At 20.0% G+C, this 19,112-nt stretch overlaps 4 protein-coding genes across 4 annotated transcripts; 2 read left to right on the top strand and 2 right to left on the bottom strand.

The window, feature by feature from the left end:
- Positions 1-208: 208 nt before the first annotated feature.
- Positions 209-1,621, bottom strand: PF3D7_1416500 (NADP-specific glutamate dehydrogenase; the record flags this gene model as incomplete). Its single annotated transcript, XM_001348301.1, has 1 exon — positions 209-1,621. The coding sequence occupies one exon, from the start codon at positions 1,619-1,621 to the stop codon at positions 209-211; it is 1,413 nt and encodes a 470-aa protein (XP_001348337.1).
- A 2,313-nt stretch (positions 1,622-3,934) lies between these two features.
- PF3D7_1416400 (conserved protein, unknown function) lies at positions 3,935-7,935 on the top strand (the record flags this gene model as incomplete). Its single annotated transcript, XM_001348299.2, has 15 exons — positions 3,935-4,025; positions 4,217-4,330; positions 4,448-4,691; positions 4,917-5,170; positions 5,296-5,384; positions 5,470-5,606; positions 5,741-5,857; positions 5,958-6,069; positions 6,147-6,223; positions 6,466-6,521; positions 6,697-6,833; positions 7,031-7,201; positions 7,315-7,422; positions 7,544-7,666; positions 7,825-7,935. 15 exons carry the CDS (start codon positions 3,935-3,937, stop codon positions 7,933-7,935), a joined length of 1,941 nt encoding a protein of 646 aa, XP_001348335.2.
- Positions 7,936-8,129: 194 nt separating this feature from the next.
- On the bottom strand, positions 8,130-9,494 carry PF3D7_1416300 (N-acyl-phosphatidylethanolamine-hydrolyzing phospholipase D, putative; the record flags this gene model as incomplete). The annotated part of the gene is made up of 2 exons (XM_001348298.2): positions 8,130-8,312; positions 8,424-9,494. The coding sequence occupies 2 exons, from the start codon at positions 9,492-9,494 to the stop codon at positions 8,130-8,132; spliced, it is 1,254 nt and encodes a 417-aa protein (XP_001348334.2).
- Positions 9,495-11,687: 2,193 nt separating this feature from the next.
- Positions 11,688-18,530, top strand: PF3D7_1416200 (metacaspase-3, putative; the record flags this gene model as incomplete). Its single annotated transcript, XM_001348297.1, has 1 exon — positions 11,688-18,530. The coding sequence occupies one exon, from the start codon at positions 11,688-11,690 to the stop codon at positions 18,528-18,530; it is 6,843 nt and encodes a 2,280-aa protein (XP_001348333.1).
- Between the last annotated feature and the right edge of the window lie 582 nt (positions 18,531-19,112).

Here is a 19,112-nt window from a genome sequence, read left to right as displayed (position 1 = left end):
TGGAAACATAAAAAGTAAACGCAACACAAAAATAATTTCATATTATATTTAATTATATTTTTTTATATTTATTTTAATAAAAAGATAAATAAAAATGCATATATATATATATATATATATATATATATTTAATAATATGGTTAGATTATATTGGATTTTTTATTTTTTATAACAAATGTAGATAAAATATAAAAACATATATAAATGTTTAAAAACAACCTTGTTCAATATATGATTCAGCAACTTTTAAGAATCCAGCTATATTTGCGCCTGCTTGTAAATCATATTTGTTTTTGGTATATTTTAAAGCATTTTCTGAGCATGCAATAAAAATATTTCTCATAATTTCTTTGAGTTTTTCATCAACCGTTTCTCTTGTCCAATGAGAGAATTGGAAATTCTGACTCATTTCAAGTCCACTAATAGCAACACCCCCAGCATTTGCTGCTTTTGATGGGCAATAGATAATATTATTAGATTTAAATAAATTAATAGCATCTACGGTTGATGGCATATTTGCTCCTTCCCCAACTAAGATACAACCATTTTTTTGTAATAATTTTGCATCTTCAAGATTTATTTCATTTTGTGTTGCACATGGGAAAGCTAATGTACATGGTACACCCCATGGTTTTTCATTTGGGAAATATTTAGCTGTAGATGAATGGTTTAAGTATTCTTTGATTCTACCTTTTTTTTCTTCTTTTAAATCTATAAGAAATTCCAAGTTTTCATGAGTAAACCCATTTGGTTCATATACATAACCATTACTGTCACTTAATGTTAAAACTTTAACATTTAAATGTAATAATTTCTGAACACAATAAAGTGCAACATTACCACTACCACTAACAACAGCAGTTTGTTTTTCTACTGGAATATTTAATGATTTTAATACTTCCAAAACAAAGTATACTAAACCATAACCAGTAGCTTCCACTCTTAAATTAGAACCACCCCATTTTACATTTTTACCCGTTAAGGTACCATTAAAACTATTTACAATTTTTTTATATTGACCATATAAATAACCAATTTCTCGACCACCAACACCAATATCTCCAGCAGGTACATCGGTGCATGGGCCTATATGTCTATATAATTCATTCATAAAAGCTTGACAAAATTTTAAAATTTCATTATCTGATTTTCCTTTAGGATCGAAATCCGAACCACCTTTACCTCCTCCCATTGATAAACCTGTTAAAGAATTTTTAAATATTTGTTCAAATCCTAAAAATTTTACAATAGATAAATTAACTGATGGATGAAATCGTAAACCACCTTTGTAAGGACCCAAGGCACTATTATATTGAACACGAAAACAACGATTTTTTCTTTGAACACCATTATCATCTAACCAACAAACACGAAATTGTATTGCTCGTTCAGGTTCTGATAACGTTTCAATTATTGGTAAATATTTAGGTTCTTCCATAAATAATGGTTTTAAAGAATATAATATTTCATGAAATGCTTGCAAAAATTCAACTTGGTTAGGATCCAATTTCATAACTCTTTCATATACGTTATTCATTTCTTGATCGACTAAAGATTCATAGTTGCTAGCATTTTTATCCAGAACAACAAACCTTCCCGTTTTGTCTTTAAGAGCACTCATATTGATATATGCAGAATAATCAAATATGGGGAAAAAATATATACGATGATGAAACTATTTTTTCTTTATTGAATATATAAATATAAATATATATATATATATTTATATATATATGTTATTATATATATATTATATTTTTTTTAATATGGTGTTATAGAAATATATTGAAAAAAAAAAAAAAAAAATAAAAAAAATAATATTTAACGCATATATATTTTAAATTAAAAAAAAAGGAAAAAAAAAAAAAAAAAAAATTAACTTTAAATAATATTTTTAATATTATATATATATATATATGTTATATTATTTCGTTATATAAAATGAAAATATTAATGTTTTCATTTTATTATTTTTCAATGGTACAAAAATTACAAATTATATAATTATAATTATAAATATTTAGCTATTATTATAATATATCTATAAATCATAAATATATTTAACAAATGGATTGGTTATAAGAGAAAACCATAAGAAGAGGTTATTTTGAACTATGAACCTTTATTCGGAGAAAATATAAAATATTTCAAAGTATAAATATTATATTATATTTTATATAATATGGGGAAAAGGAAAAAAAAAAAAAAAAAAAAAAATGTTCTGTAAAAAATAATATAAAATTCGATACTATTATATATATATATATATAAAATAAAAAATAAAAAATAAAAATAAAAATAAATACCACATAATAATTTATAAATATATTTCTAATATGTTTTTATTAAATCATTTAACTTCCGTAAAAAATTGAGCTGTAACCAAAAATATATTGTTTCAATATTTTAATGCATGCATATATTATTAATATTTATAAAAGAATATATAATAATAAAATATATATATTTATATGTTATATTATAAAAATAAATCATAAAAATTGTTTTAAGTTAGTACTTTTTTTTTTTTTATATATAATATAATATATAGAACTGAATTTTGTATAATTGTGGATAAAATATATATAATATATAATATATATTATTATAAATATACATTAAAATTAATATATTTTTTTTATCTTGGTATATTTTTGTAGTTTCCATTCATCAAAAAAAAAAAAAAAAAAATATATATATACATATAATATATAAATATATAAAATATTTTATACTTCTCAATTTTAATAATATATGGTTTATTATTTCGTAAAATGTAAACGATTAATCTTTTTTTTTTTGTTTTTGTGCAGTACTAATTAAAATATACAAATTATACATAATATTTTTTATTATGTTTTGTAATATATAATTAATTATATACTTCTATTTATTATTGTGGTTTTTTATGTATAATTTACAATATATATTAATATATAGAAATACCCATATTTATAGGTATTTCTTTTATATTTATTATCAATGCATTATTTTAAAGATACATATATATATAATATACATAAATAAATAAATATTTATATATTAATAGGTAAAAGCAAATAATAAAATATACAATTTTTTTCAAGCACTTAAATTTGTTTTTATATTTTATCATAAATTATTTTTTGAAAAAGTTCAGTATCTTTAATTTAAGTTGCTAATAACTATTATTCGACAGTGCAGAAAATAAAAACTTATATTTATATATATATATATATATATATATATTGATATATATGGAAGATATTTTTTTTTTTTTTTTTTTTTACCTTCTTCTACATTTTATTTCTATTTAAAGACAGTAATTTTATGAAAGGCTCTATTTTCTTTTCCTTCCTTTGAATATTTTTCCAATTTTTACAATAATTTTTTTTTTTTGACCATAGTAAGTTCAATAAAAAGGGTAAAGAATTTTTTCTTGTTTCTTGTTTTTTTTTGTTTGTATATATTAAATTCGGATTTTTTTTCTTATAAAATAAGAATAAATAAAATGAACAACTTTATTCTCATTTTCCTTAAGATCACTGTAATTTGTCAAACATTTATTGTGTTAATACGCCAAAAAAAGAAAAAAGAAAAAAAAGTTTTTAATATATAAGAAAGGAAAGATTAATTTGAAGTGTATCTACAATGATCATTTCTTTTGTGCAACGTTTCTTAATAGGATAATGTATTTTTATATTTTCTTCTTTTTTCTTTTATTTTTACATTATAACCTGAATAAATATTTATTAAATTTTCTATATTTTCACCTAACAAATATATAATTATTTGAATATTTTGTTTTATATTTATTATTTTATATAGACGTTAAAAATTTGATAACGGTGATAATATTATGTATATAAATATATAAATATATATATATATATATATATAATATTATAATATACATTTAGAAAATTTTCTCATTATAAAATAAAAAATTGAAAAAATGAGTTCTAATATATATAATATAAAGGAATTAAACAAAGACACGATTTTATTAAAAACGAGAAAGTTAAAACAGTTATGTGAAAATGCAGGTTCAATATATAATATTTTTTAATATATTAATAAAAGAAATGTTATAAAAATATTATATTTTTTATTATAGAATACATATACAATAAATTATTTATATATTTATTATTTTTATTTATTTATTTATTCATTCATTCATTCATTTTATTACTTTTTTTTTTTTTTTTTTTTTTTTTTTATCATTTTGATGTAGAAAATATAAATAGCCAACATGTAACTTGTTTAATTGAAATATTAAATTACTTTTTCGAAAAATATGATGACTGTTTTTCATCATCAGTAGTATGGGAAGTTGTCGATAAAATTAGTAATACAAACATATACATATGTACATATAAATATATATATATATATATATATATTCATTTATTCATGTTCATATTCAGTATTAACAAATTTGCATTTATATATGACCTTTTTAAAGTTATATTAGAAAATACAATTGAAGAAAGAAAAAATATCAATGTAGATTTAGACACATCCATAAAATTCTGTGAATATATTTTTAGTAAATTAATATTGTATACAAATTATCAAAATGATAACTTGACAACATTCTTTAGTTTTAATTGTCTAAGAAGACATTTGTGTTCTTTAATTAGTTCATTTTTAAATTTTAACAATTCTAGCATGAGAAAAAAAATTGAATCATCTTTCACAAATGAATTGTAATAGAGAATAGTTAAAAAGGAAAAAAAAAAAAAAAAAAAAAAAAAAAAAAAAATATATATATATATATATATATATATATATATTTCTTTATTTCCACATATTTAAAGTGTACTTTTTTTTTTTTTTTTTTTTTTTTTCTTTTTCCTTTTTTGTTTTTTTTTTTTTTTGGATTATTTTGTATATATAAATTTTCAATATATATAATTGATATATTGTTATAGAATAAGCCTAACCAAGAAACTATTTGAAACCATCAAAATTGAAAATGATATAGAATTGAAAGTTTCATATACAGAATTTTTGTGGAGATCTTTTAGAAGAATAGATATTAGCACCTTCAATTTAAAGAATTTTCGTATAGGTTTAGTATCTGTTGAAAAATTAAGAAACTTTAAAATTAATAAATTTGATGAAGAATGTATAAATTGGTTGAAGGAGGAATGTTACATCGACAACAAAATTGTCATGGAAAATGGTTATTTTGATAAAGCATAATATATTTCAACATATTAATATATACATTAATTGATGATATGAAAATAACATGTTTATAATTTTTTTTTTTTTTTTTTTTTTTTTTTTTTTTTTTTTTTGTAAAAGGTAACTTTGTTATAAATACAAGCAAGAAATCAGTTACAAAAAATTTTCTACTTTGTTATGTCGGGATGTGTTCCATATTCTTGTATTATGTAATATGAAAAACTGAATATATATGACTGAAGATTTTTATAATAATTATAATAATATACACATATATTTTATTTTTTTCATCAGGATAATGAAGAGGAAAATGAAAAGTGTAAAATAGAAATTCCTTACTATCATATAACATCCATAAATATCAAAAATAAAAATCTTTTAGAATTAGAATGTAAAGCTATAGTTGATCAAACAAATATATTTTATCTATGGTATGATTCATTAAATGTGTTATACATGCATTATTGTCATTGTTTCTTTTTTTTTTTTTTTGATACATTTATTTTTCATTTAATGGAAAAAAAAAAAAAAAAAAAATTATCAAAAAAATTAAAAAAATATACAGGGGTGAAGATATTAAAAATTCCATTGATCATGAGATAATTAGCAAATTTAAATTGTCTATGGATATAAAAAGGGGCTCAAAAGAAATAAAAAATTTGTTGAATAAACTTATGGACACGTAAACTAAAAAAAAAAAAAAATAATAATAAAATAAAGGAAGAGAAGAAAGAAATTATTATTTATTATGATATATAAATATATATATTTTTTCCTTTAAGTTTAAACATAAAATTGAAGAACGAAAAAAAGAAGCGTGAACAAATTATTCTCAAATCCATTAAATATAATAAAAAATACAATGAGGATCAAAATCATGGAACAGTTGATGAGGTATTATTAAGAAGAAAAAAAAAAAAAAAATTTTATATAAATATATACATATATGTGTAATATTTGTGTTTTTTAAGGAGGAGGACAAATCGTTCGATAAAATTAATGAACCCTTACATTATTTCAATGATATTTCGCTTGAAAGGAATATAAGGTATTTACTTTTAAGAAAAGAAAGAAAGAAAAAAAAAAAAAAGGATACTAAATTACTTCTACAAATATCCGTCTTATTATAAAAATAAGACATTCCTTAATATTAAAAGAAATTAACTTGTAAAAATTATATTGGATAGTAACATCGGACTATAATATAAATATATATATATATATATATATATATAATTGTGTAGATGTTAACAAAATAGTATCATAAACCGATTCCTTTTTTTTTTATAGCGAAAAAAATATAAAAAACAAGTCAAGAAAAAGGACAGATACTCTAAAGCAGGAAGGTTAAAATATAATAAGAAGAAAATAAAAATATATAAATATATAAACATATAAACATATAAACGTATGTGTTTAATATATTCGATTGCTAAAGGAATAATATCTATATATTATCATATTGTGAAAATAATAAAATGATCACAATTGTTCTTAATCAAATAAATTCTGTTTATATAGACGAAAAAAAGAGAAAAAGTATATGTAATGAGGAAATAGTAAAATATAATAAATCCCTAGAAGACATAAATTATATAAACGAATATTCTAATAAAAAGGATACTAAAAAATTTATAGAAGATGATAAATTTAGAATGGTATATAAATTAGATTTAATCACTTTACACAAATAAAAATATATATATATATATATGCATATATATATATATTTTTTTTTTTATATAAATATTAAAAATTACTTTTTCTATAATTATATTATACAATAATATAACATATTAAAATATATAAATAACGTATGAGTTGACATATTATATGTCGATTTTTTATTATCCAGATAAAAAGAAAAAATCAAATATGCGCAGAAAAGGACAGCGATACGGAAATGATAATTGAAAAAATAATTTCGTGCCACAAAGAAAAAAAAGAAAAGTTTAAGATAAATTTGAAGAAAAACTTTTCTGACTCCCTCAACGAAATAGACAACATGATAAAAAGCTTGATAGAGGTATATATTTTATTACAATACTAAAATATATAAATGTCATAAAAACACAACAATATAAATGAACTATACATTAAATATATATATATTATATATATATATATATATAATTGTAGAAGCAGAAAATTCGAAGGGAAGAATTAAATAAAAAATATGCAAAAAAAAAAAAAAACATAATTTTCAACACAGAAAAAGAAATAAACCTATTATGCAAAGAAATGAACGTATAGTTTTAGCAAGAATTAAATAAACAAATAAAATAGATATTAAATAAATAAAAGAAATTGTACTTTCAGGGTAAATATTAGATATATATGCATATTTATATTACAAACATATTTGTAGATACTCATTGAAAGTATGAGAAAAATTAATGTTAATAAAAGTGACGTAAAGAAAATATATGATGAAGGAAAGTCAATATTTTCGACGAATGAAATATTAAATAAAAGTCAAATTTTTATGAAGGTATATAAATAGAAATATATGAACATTTTTACTATAATATTTAAATATTTATAAATTGTAAAACATAGAATAAAAAATAATATAAAAATTAATTATTATGTACATATAAACAAGATATATATTATCAAAATATTATATGTATCATTTTATTCATTTAGAAAATAAAAGACAACTTAGAAAGAATGAATACAGATATTGTAGGAAAGGAAAAGGAATACAATAAAAGGAAAAAATTATGTTTCAAAGCTTTAGCAACTGCTTATGAATAAATATGAAATAATTACACAAGAAAAAAAAAAAAAAAAAAAAAAAAAAATATAAATATAAATATATATATATATATATATATATATATATATGTAAATATAAAACAATAAAAATTGAAACATGTACACATATTCATTTTATACCCTCATATATAGATATTATTATTTTTCATGCTTTTAACTTTAACATGTTAATATTATATAATAAAATTTTCCCCTGGTTGTAATGTAACAAAAGTAATTTTATTATTATTTTTCTTTTGATAAGAATCTAATATATGAGTCAATTCTTTTGTGGCTTCTTTATATTCTTCTCCACCTAAGCAAAAAACGTCAGTTCCAATTCCTAAGGATTGTTTACTACCTAAATCAAAATGGCTCTACAAATATAAAATATATATATATATATATATATATATATATATGTTTATATATGTATATATTTACATTTGTTGACATACAATTATGCATACATTTTTATGTATACTCACCTGCAAGGCTTCGCGTGGGGACATGTGAAAATTATTGTACAAAGAGTCAGGTTTGTATATACCAATAGGCAATATAGATAAATCTATATGATTATTCCTTTTGAGTACAACATTATTAACATAGTTTTTAATTTGTAAAAAGTGATTGGAATAACCAGAATGTCCACTATAAAAAATTGTGGCGTTTGTGGATGAATCATGAATTAAGAAAGAGCCTGGTAGGTATACATTTTTATCAACAAGAAATCTATGACTATTTGTTAAGGTTGGTAAATAATAAAAAGATATATTTTCAAAACTTAATTTATTAAACCAATTTAAAGGATAAACAACTGGGAAATTCCTTTTCAATAAATATCTTCTTATATTCATACCTCCAATAACAATACTATTATCTCTTAATATTATATTTTTTAATGTTGTTTTATCCATGGTATCATATCTATTATTACTTAATAATATAAAATCAATACTAGGTAAATGTTCAAAGTTTATACCTGGTTTTATTATTCTTTTGACCCCTAAAATATTACAAAAACCAATTCTATTTGATAATACAGGATCTATTAATATATTATATTTGGATGTTTGTATTAAGATACTCATATGTCCTATATATATAACATTAAATTTATCCTTTTCTAAATTTTTTTTTACTTCAAAAGGTTGTACGTAAGATATTCTTTCCGGCCATAAAGCATTTATTTCTATATGGTCATAATAATTTATTTTATCATTTTTTATATTACGAATTTTATCATTCATTTTTTCCTTACATTCGAAAGAATTTTTATTAATATATTTTTGATTTTTCACATGATGTTTTTCATCATTTTTATCCTTTTTAAATTGTAGAGGCAATTTGTTTAAAATTTTCAGTTTATATATTTTTTTGATTACATTTTGTTCCTTAACATTTTGGTTTCTTAACAATATTTGAAGTATTGGAGAATACACAAAACGATCTAGATAAAAAAATAAAAACCTTACTTTATTTTTTAGTGTTACGTTTAATGTTAAATTGTTGTTATGCTTATAATAAGGTAAAAATGTGTTTATTATACTCTTCATTTGAATTATTCTTATTTAATAAGAGCATAAGTATATATTGAAAGTTTCTATACAAAAATGTAATACACTTTTAAAATATATTTCTCATATTTATAAGACTTGGCATTTTGAGATAAAACATTTTTTTCTATTTTTTTTTTTTTTAAATTTATTGAGCCATCCCAATTTTATTCAATAAGAGATATATAAATAATTAAATAAATAAATATAAATATATATAAATATATATAAATATATATATTTAAATATATGCTTTGTAGCTAAATTTTATTAATTTTTTAGGATTCTAATAATAATAGATTATATATAATATATATCAATATAAAAGATAAAATCATTTTTATCTAATACATATAATATATATTTATATATATATTTTCCCTTTTTTTTTTTTTTGGAATATAACAGGAGATATATAATATATACTTAAAAATAGGTATATAATCCTTATATTTTTACATATTTATATTCCTTTATATTAAATTTTTTTTTTTTTTTTTTTTTTATGTTCTTAGAAAGTCAAAACATATTAAAATGATGCTACTTTTTTATATTTTATAGTGCAAAAACTTACATAAAATTTACAATAGTTTAAAGAAAAAAAGAAAAAAAATGATCTGTGAGAATACGGACATACTATAATAAAATAACTAGTGCATATTCAAAGGATTCAGCATTTTATTTTAAAAAGGAAAAAAAATGATTAAATAAATAAAAAATAAAATAATATAACATAATGAATATAATATATATATATATATATATATATAAATTTATATATTTCAATATAGGCATTTATAAAAATGTAAAACTATACATTGATCTTATCTCACAACAGATATTTAATAAATATCAATACACACACACAAAAGTGAATAAATAAGTAAATATATATATATATATATATATAAATACATTGTATTAGTATTAGTATTAATATTAATATGTATATGTATATATTTATGACTGAAGAATTATGAATTTCCAGAATGAATGAAGAAATTATATGAGTAATATATTTTTTTTTTTCTTTTTTTATTGGTGAGCTCAAAAATAGTACAGTAGGCAAAAAAAAATATATAATATATATATATATAATAAAAAAAAATTTTAAATAAAGGAACAAGAAAAGGAATAAGAAGGAAGAAACTAAATGAATTAAAAAAAATATATAAAATAAAATGAAATACACATCAGTATAATTATATATTATGGCATACGATAAATTATATATATATATATATATATATTGATTTATTTTTATATTATAATATAAAATAAAATATTAAGAACATAATTTTTGACAAATTTAAATTTCATATTAATAATTATTTTAAAACCGACGCATACCAAAATTTTATTCTTTTGATAAAATATATATGTTCATTTATTATATTATATATTTTCTTTGTTATCAAATTTATTTATTTATTATATAACAAGACCAAATTTCCGATGTTTTATTTTATCAACATATATATTTTTCTTTATTTATTCATTTTGATCTCCATAATGTTTAATACTTGTATAGTATTATAAAAAGCATATATGAGATCTTTAAATTATTGCGCACTTTTATGCATTGAAAAATATAAACTATAGATTATTCTAATATATATATTTTAGAAGAGTTATATAGAAAATAAATAGTGTATATATCTACACATTTTTTGTATGTTATAATATATAATTTTACTTTTCTTTATTATTATATTTTATTTTTTTTCACCTTTGATGTTATATATTATATTACCATTAAGTTATATATTATATAGTAAAAATAGTATCTTTTATTATATTACAAGTATGGTTTGATGAATGTATATATATATATATATATATATATATATATATATGTATGTATAAGTATAATTTTAATAGGTCTTCATATATTACTTTATATATATATGAAGTAGATGGAAAAGTGCACTGTAATGGTTATATTAGTTTTTATCTTTGAATAATGTTTTGATTTTGATTTTTATCTTTGTTTATTTAAACATTTCTAAAAGTATATATATATATATATTTATTTATTTATTTATATTATTCATTTTACTACTTATTTATTTTGTTTTAATTTATTATTTTTATTTTATTTTATTTTGATTTATAAATATTTTAGCCTCTTCTTTTAATTTCTAATTTTGTAATTTATGTAATAAAAAAAAAAAAAAAAGGAAAAAGGAAAAAATGGTTTATAATAATGGAAGTTTAAGAGGAAGAAAGAAAATTGAAGAAAAGTATATTCCTATGAACCGAAAAAGTACCAGTCTAAAAGATCCTTCAAGAACGAAAAATAATAATTATATAAAAACGTTAGACACATATATAAATGAAGAAGATAGTCCTACTAAAATATTAAGTAAAGGCAAGAAAAACAAAAATGAAAATATAAAAAAAAGGATTAATGAAAAGGATAATGATACTGATAGAGAAGATGCAGCATCTCTTAATGTAGACTATAACAAGAATGTGATGAAAAAATATAATACGAGAGGTACTTTTATTGAAAAGGTATCAAGTTCTGAAAGAAATATAGAACATAATAATAATATTATCAGAAAATTGGGTAGCAAGGATTATAGTAAGGCAAGAGTTCAAACAATGACTACAAATATCGGGAATCATAATGCTCTGAAAAAAATAAATCCTAAGGTTCCTAGTATTACAAGTAGAACTAAATCATACACAAAAGTTATGAACGAGAACAAATATAATAATAATAATAGTAATAATAGTAATAATAATAATATTAACAGTATGTATTATTCAAAAAAATTAAATAACAAGAAATATAGTACTGAACATACCCAAAGTATAGATAATAATAACATAACTTCAAAAAGGTTAAACAATAAAAAAACTGCTACGGATAAAGCACAAAGTACATCAAGATATTGCATAAGCAATAGTGTAAAGAAAAGTTATAGTACAAAGGGATATAATACTGACAGATCACAAACAATGTCTAGATATACTCTACAAAATAAAAAGGACTCAAATACTAATACGAATAGAAAAGGATACAGTACACATAGAGGACAAATAATTCAAGATAATAGTAATATTAATAATCAGGCAGAAAAAAAAAAAAGAAATATGAGTTTAAAAAAAAAATATATTAAAGAATCTTCTAATAGTACTATTACAGGTAGCAATGAAAAAAAGAATTCAAATAATATACTGAAAAAAAATAGTACTTGTGATTTAAACTATCTTAATAAAGAATATAATAATAATAATAATATGCATGAACACGCAGAAAACGTATATAATATAAATGATAATGAGGGTTGTAGTAGTATGCAAATTATAAATGATGAAGATGTCCAAAAAAATGTACCTGAATTTTACACAATTAATTTAGGTAGTGAAACTAAAAATATGGGAGAAAATTACATTTTTAAAAATAGAGATAAAAAAATAAAACCAAATATATATAATGAACGTAATAATATGGATTTGATGGAACATAAATTAAATGACGATATGAGTTATAATTTTGCAGATCATATAAAAGATATTGAATGTTATATTAACCAACTAAATGAATCAAATAAATGTAATATATATAAAGAATGTGATCCTTCCAAATTAATAAGTCCAGTATATGATAATGTTAATGATAATATATTAGAAAATAATCAACAGTTGAATGAATATGAAAAACATAATGATATATTAACAACTTCGTATCTAAAATATTACAGTCACACTAATAATAATAATCATTATTATAATGATGAAGATGTTCATTTGGATTTAGGAAAAACGAATGAAGGTTTTTCCAATGTAGTTAAAAATATGGATAATATTCCATGGAATGAAACGAATAAAAAAGAATCTTTTTCAAATATAAAAAAAAAAATAGATCATACTGATGATAGACATATAGCTTATGTGGATAATAGTTCTATGAAGCATACAATGAATGATAAGGATCAATATGTAAAAAATGTGCCTTATAATAATACTATGGAGGAAGTACTTTTATTAAATGAAAAGAGGGGAAATATTTTGGGCTCCCTTATTTCAAAAAATCATGATGCTAAACGTGCTACCAGCAATAATAATAATATTAATAATAATAAGTACTATTATTATGATAATAAATATAGTGAACATGGAGGAGATAGCGTTTCATCAAATATAGGTTATCCTCATGGATATAAAAATAATAATATTTACAATTATGTGAATAATATAAAAGATTTATCATCACCTTTATATTGCAACACTAAAACAAAACGTGCGCATAAATTTCATACAGATAATATAATGAGTGATCAATTAAATAAATATGAAGATAATAATAAAAATGATGGTAAATTTTTTAGTGGTAATATTTCAAGTAAACAAAAAGGAAAGAATAATTTAACGAATTATACTACTCATAGTTCTGAATATAGAATAAAAAGTATTGAATCTAATTTGACAAAGGATTATAGAAAATCATTGACATATAATGATATACCTAATTTTTTAGACTATAATATAAATAATACAAATGTTCAAAATAGTGATTTTGGTGATTCACATTATATTAATCGAAATGTTTCTTATAAAAATAGTATGAATTCAAATGATGATATTCAAAATAGTAATAATAATAATAATAATAATAATAATAATAATATGGTTAATAATCCAAATGAATATTTAGTATATACTAATGAAAAACATTATGTTAGAATAAATAACAAATTATATGAAAAGACACGTGACAATACTTATATTGAAGTAGATTCTAATTCAAATTTTGATATCATAAATGATATTAATTCTTCCCATAATTCCCCTCTTGATAATATAAAGGATAATACATTATACCATAATACAAATAAAAAAGAATATTCTGATTATGTTTCTTCTTATTCTAATATTAATAAATATGAAGATATAAACCTACCTAATAATATACATGTTTCAAAAGATGGGAAATATTTATTTAAAAATTATTCCGTTAGTCAAAACGTTTCAGATGATAACAGTGTTCAGGATAGTTTTTTTTCAAGAACCGAAAGAAGTAACAGTCAAAATAGATATGATAAAAATGGAGTGAACCATATTGAACAGAATTATTATAATAATAGTAACAGACGTGATGATATATATTATTATCATAACCAACTAAAAAAATTAGAAAGATTAACACAACAAAATATTAAGAGCGGAAAATATCAAAGAAATATTCCACAAAATGATGATAATGATCATAATGATGATGATAGTGAAATTAAAGAAGTGAAAAAGGATAAAACAAAAATAGATATGAATAAACATTTACATTTAAATGATAAAAAAATATTTAATCAAGTGAAAAGAGAAAACACTGGAGTACATATGAATGCTTCTAAGACTATTAAAAATATGAAAGAGGTAACTTATAGAAATATTAATAATGATACCAATTATAATAATAATAATGTAAAAATTAATTACCTATATAGTGATGAATTAGGAAAAAATAAGAATAGGGACACACCCTTAAAAACAAAACAACATGGTGATAGTTTAGATAATAAAACAGAATTAAAGAAGAAAATATATAATGATATAATAAATAATGATATAATAAATAATAACATAATAAATAATGATATAATAAAAAGTGGTGCAATAAATAACAATATTGTAAATAATAATTTGATTAATAATTACAATGCTGATAATAGAAATGTCTCAAATAGTATATTCACACAACACATAAATAATATAAATAATAATTTTTACAATTCTGATGATGAAAGAATTAATATAATAGATAATAATAAAAGGATGGATATGACGAAAGATGAAAGTGATCGATTCAGAAATAATTATTTTGTAGAATTAGAGAAAAGAAAAAAAAATTTGGGGAAGACAAATAATACTACTCCTATATCATTATCAAAAAATGAGACAATAAATAATATGATGATTAATAAAAGAAATTTCTTTAATAATTATATATCTGATAAGGTTAGAGATAAAATATTAAAAAGAGAAATATCATGTAGTGTTAATACAGTATGTAGTAGTAAAACAAATAATAAAACTAATAGTAATTATTCATCAAATAATAATAATGATAATAATAATAATAATAATAATAGTAATCCATTTATATTAGATAATTCTATAAGAAAAAGTAATATAATTATTACAACAAGTAATAATGCTAAGTTAATAAATAATACTATTATTAGTAAAGGTATAAATAATAATATTTTGAATATTAACTCAAATAAGAATAAATCATTAAATAGTGCTAAAATTAATGCCCTTGGTCTATTATCATCAAGAAATGATCTTAACTATATCATGAATAATAATCGTACTTCAAATAATCATATTAATCAACATCTTTTGTATAATAATAGAAATTACTCTGTAATAAAAATACCAAATGTTCATAAGGAAAAAAGATCCTCAAAGATTCCACATAATATAAATATAAAATCTAATCTTAATTTGGAACCAAATATAAAAACATATACAAATATAAAAACACCTATAAATATAAAAGCATATACAAATATAAAAGCACCTACAAATATAAAAGCACCTATAAATATAAAAGCATCTACAAATATAAAAGCACCTACAAATGTAAAAGCACCTACAAATGTAAAAGCACCTACAAATGTAAAAGCACCTACAAATGTAAATGCACCTACAAATGTAAATGCACCTACAAATGCAAATGCACCCACATATGTAAATACACCTACAAATATTAAACGTCAAGAATTTTCAAATGTCACCTTAAATTATAAAGGAATATCCAAATTCGATATAAATGAAGACAAAAATACAACGATAATTCCACCCCTACATAGACAATCAAATTCAAATTTCCCATTTAAAAATACCAAGTTGAATTTAAACAGTGACATGTATACAGAGAAAGAACTTATAAAGTGTAAATCCATAAATAATAGTGATATATATAATTATTTAAGAAATACTTATAACAAAACTCCATCAAAATTTTATCGTACGGTATCTTATCGTAACATGAGTTTAAAGAAAAATAAATCTATGTTAGAAAATAGGAAAAGGAAAACAGAAAAAAAAGAGGAAAATCTTATGAGTACATTTAATTATACATCTGAAGTTGATAGTAAATATATAGTTAAAAAAGCTGTTGTTGTTGGTTGTAATTATGTGAGTGAAGAACGAAGTAGACTATATGGTTCAGTGAATGATGCTTATGTATTTTGTAGGGCGCTAGTAAAATATTTTGATTTCTTACCTGAAAATATATTACTATTAACTGATAGTTTACCATCCAATGCTTATATATATGAAGATTTTGATATAAATAGAAAAAAATATATAAATGTAGATGAAGAAGAAAATATTAAAAATAATGAACCATTAAAAAAGAAGAACATTTTTAATTTATTTAATACAAATGCATTATATACTACATTAAAGAAAACTAATGAAGAAGAACTTAATTGTAATTCTTGTAAAGATGTTGAAATTAAAAATGTAGACATTTCTTCTGAAAAGATGAATTTTAATTTATGGCCAACAAGGGTAAATATATTAAAGGCAGTCAATTGGCTCGTTAGAGATTCAATACCGTTTGGTTCTTATGTATTTTATTTTGCTGGAAAAAGTGTGCAAGTAGATAATATGAGTGGATGGGAAGGAGAGGGATATGATGAAGCATTTTTATGTTCAGATCCATTTAATAAAATTTCTGAACATAATGTAATAACAGCTGTTCAATTAAAAGATTTGTTATTAAGTATAAATGAAAGTGCACAAATGACTATCATTTTAGATTGTTCAGGTGGACAAACAATCTTAGATCCAGCTGGAACTGAAAATTCTTTATCTTATATTAAAGGATGCAAACAAAAAGGTATATGGCCCATAACTAATCCAACCAATAAAGTGCATAAAGCAATATATGATATAACTATATTAAACAATACATCTATGAAGAAATATTTCTGTAGATCGAGATATTCAAAATTAATAGAAGTTGAATCCACATCAGCAATGATAGATCCATTATTACAATCTATATCATCTTTACCAGTAGCACCTAAAGCTTATTGTTTATGTGCAGCTACCTGGGAACAAATTTCTATAGAGGGATTATTTCCTATCATAGAATTTGCTAGGGTATCTCAGCTAAAGAAACCTGAATCCTATAAAACAGGTGAAGGTCATTACCAAAATATGAACAAAAAGAATATAAGAGCAGAAAAAAGTAATAGGAATGGTCCAAATGGTTTAATAAATAAGAACAACAATTTATCTAAAAAAACAAATTATGAAAAAAATTTCAACTTTACATTGAATATGATGAAAATGCTTTTCAGCAATACAAATAATAACGAAAATAAATTAGATGAGAAGGAAAAAATAAATAGATTAGGATTTAACGAAAATGATAGTGATTATATTGATGATAATTATAATAGTGATGATAATAATAATAATAATTATTATTATAATTATGATGGGGAAAAGGGTTTTAAAAATTTTCAAGAGAATTTAAATAATGTTGGTCAAAAAGATGTAATAAAAAATAAGAAATTCAAAGATAATTATATTCTTGTTAGTCACGGTGTATTCACTTACTGTTTAATTGAAGCTATTATTGAATTTAAAGAAAAGGAATTAAAATATAACATCCTAGAAAAAAAGAATGAACAATTTATACCTATGACATTAAAAAATTTAATTAATGTTATTCAACAAAAAATGCAAAATATAAAATATAATAAATTAAAAAAAATAAATCAAAAACCAGAATTTACTATACATCCAGGTGCTAATGCTACTAATAATAATTATTTTGTTCATTATTCAAAAAATATACATTTCCAAAATTATAAATGCAATTTTATAAATGCAGATTTATCTCCTTTTTTAAATGTAAATAAAGCATGGGAAGAAATTAACAGAACTACTCTAAGAAATAGAAAATCTCTATCATTAAGCTCAACTTTAATAAACACAGCATCTTCCAAATATTTTACTCAAAAAAATGAGCAATTTAAAAATTCTTATTCACTCAAATATTAATTTGCATAAAAGAGTATATTACCAAAAAGGATTAATCAAGTTATTACAACAGAAAAAAATTATGCATATAATATATATATATATATATATATATATATATATATATATTATATGAATTTATTTAATTATTTTATGTACCTTTTCTTTTTATTAATTATATAATTTATCTTTTATAATTTTATTATTTATTCTTTTTATATTTTAAATGCTCATGATATAATATACTAATATTTTATATTCCATTATGTGAATAAAATACGTGTATATATATATTTATGCGTATCTCCATCAAAAATTAAATATATATATAATATATTTCACATATAATTAAATTAATTTATTTTAATTGGACATGGTTAAATAGAGATAAACAATATTAAAAATTCTTATGAAGAAGATTATATTATTTTTTACTCAACAATTTGTGCAACTATAAAAAAAAAAAAACGAAAAGGAAAAGGAAAGAAAGAAAGAAAGAAAGAAAGAAAGAAAAAAAAAAAAAAAAAATCGTAAATATTAAAGGATACATCAGTTGAAAAGATTATATTTTATTTCTTAATTAAAAAAATACTTTTTATTTAT

This window comes from Plasmodium falciparum (assembly GCF_000002765.6).
Source record: "Plasmodium falciparum 3D7 genome assembly, chromosome: 14".
NCBI lineage: Eukaryota > Apicomplexa > Aconoidasida > Haemosporida > Plasmodiidae > Plasmodium > Plasmodium falciparum.
This window is presented reverse-complemented; position numbering and strand designations above follow the sequence as displayed.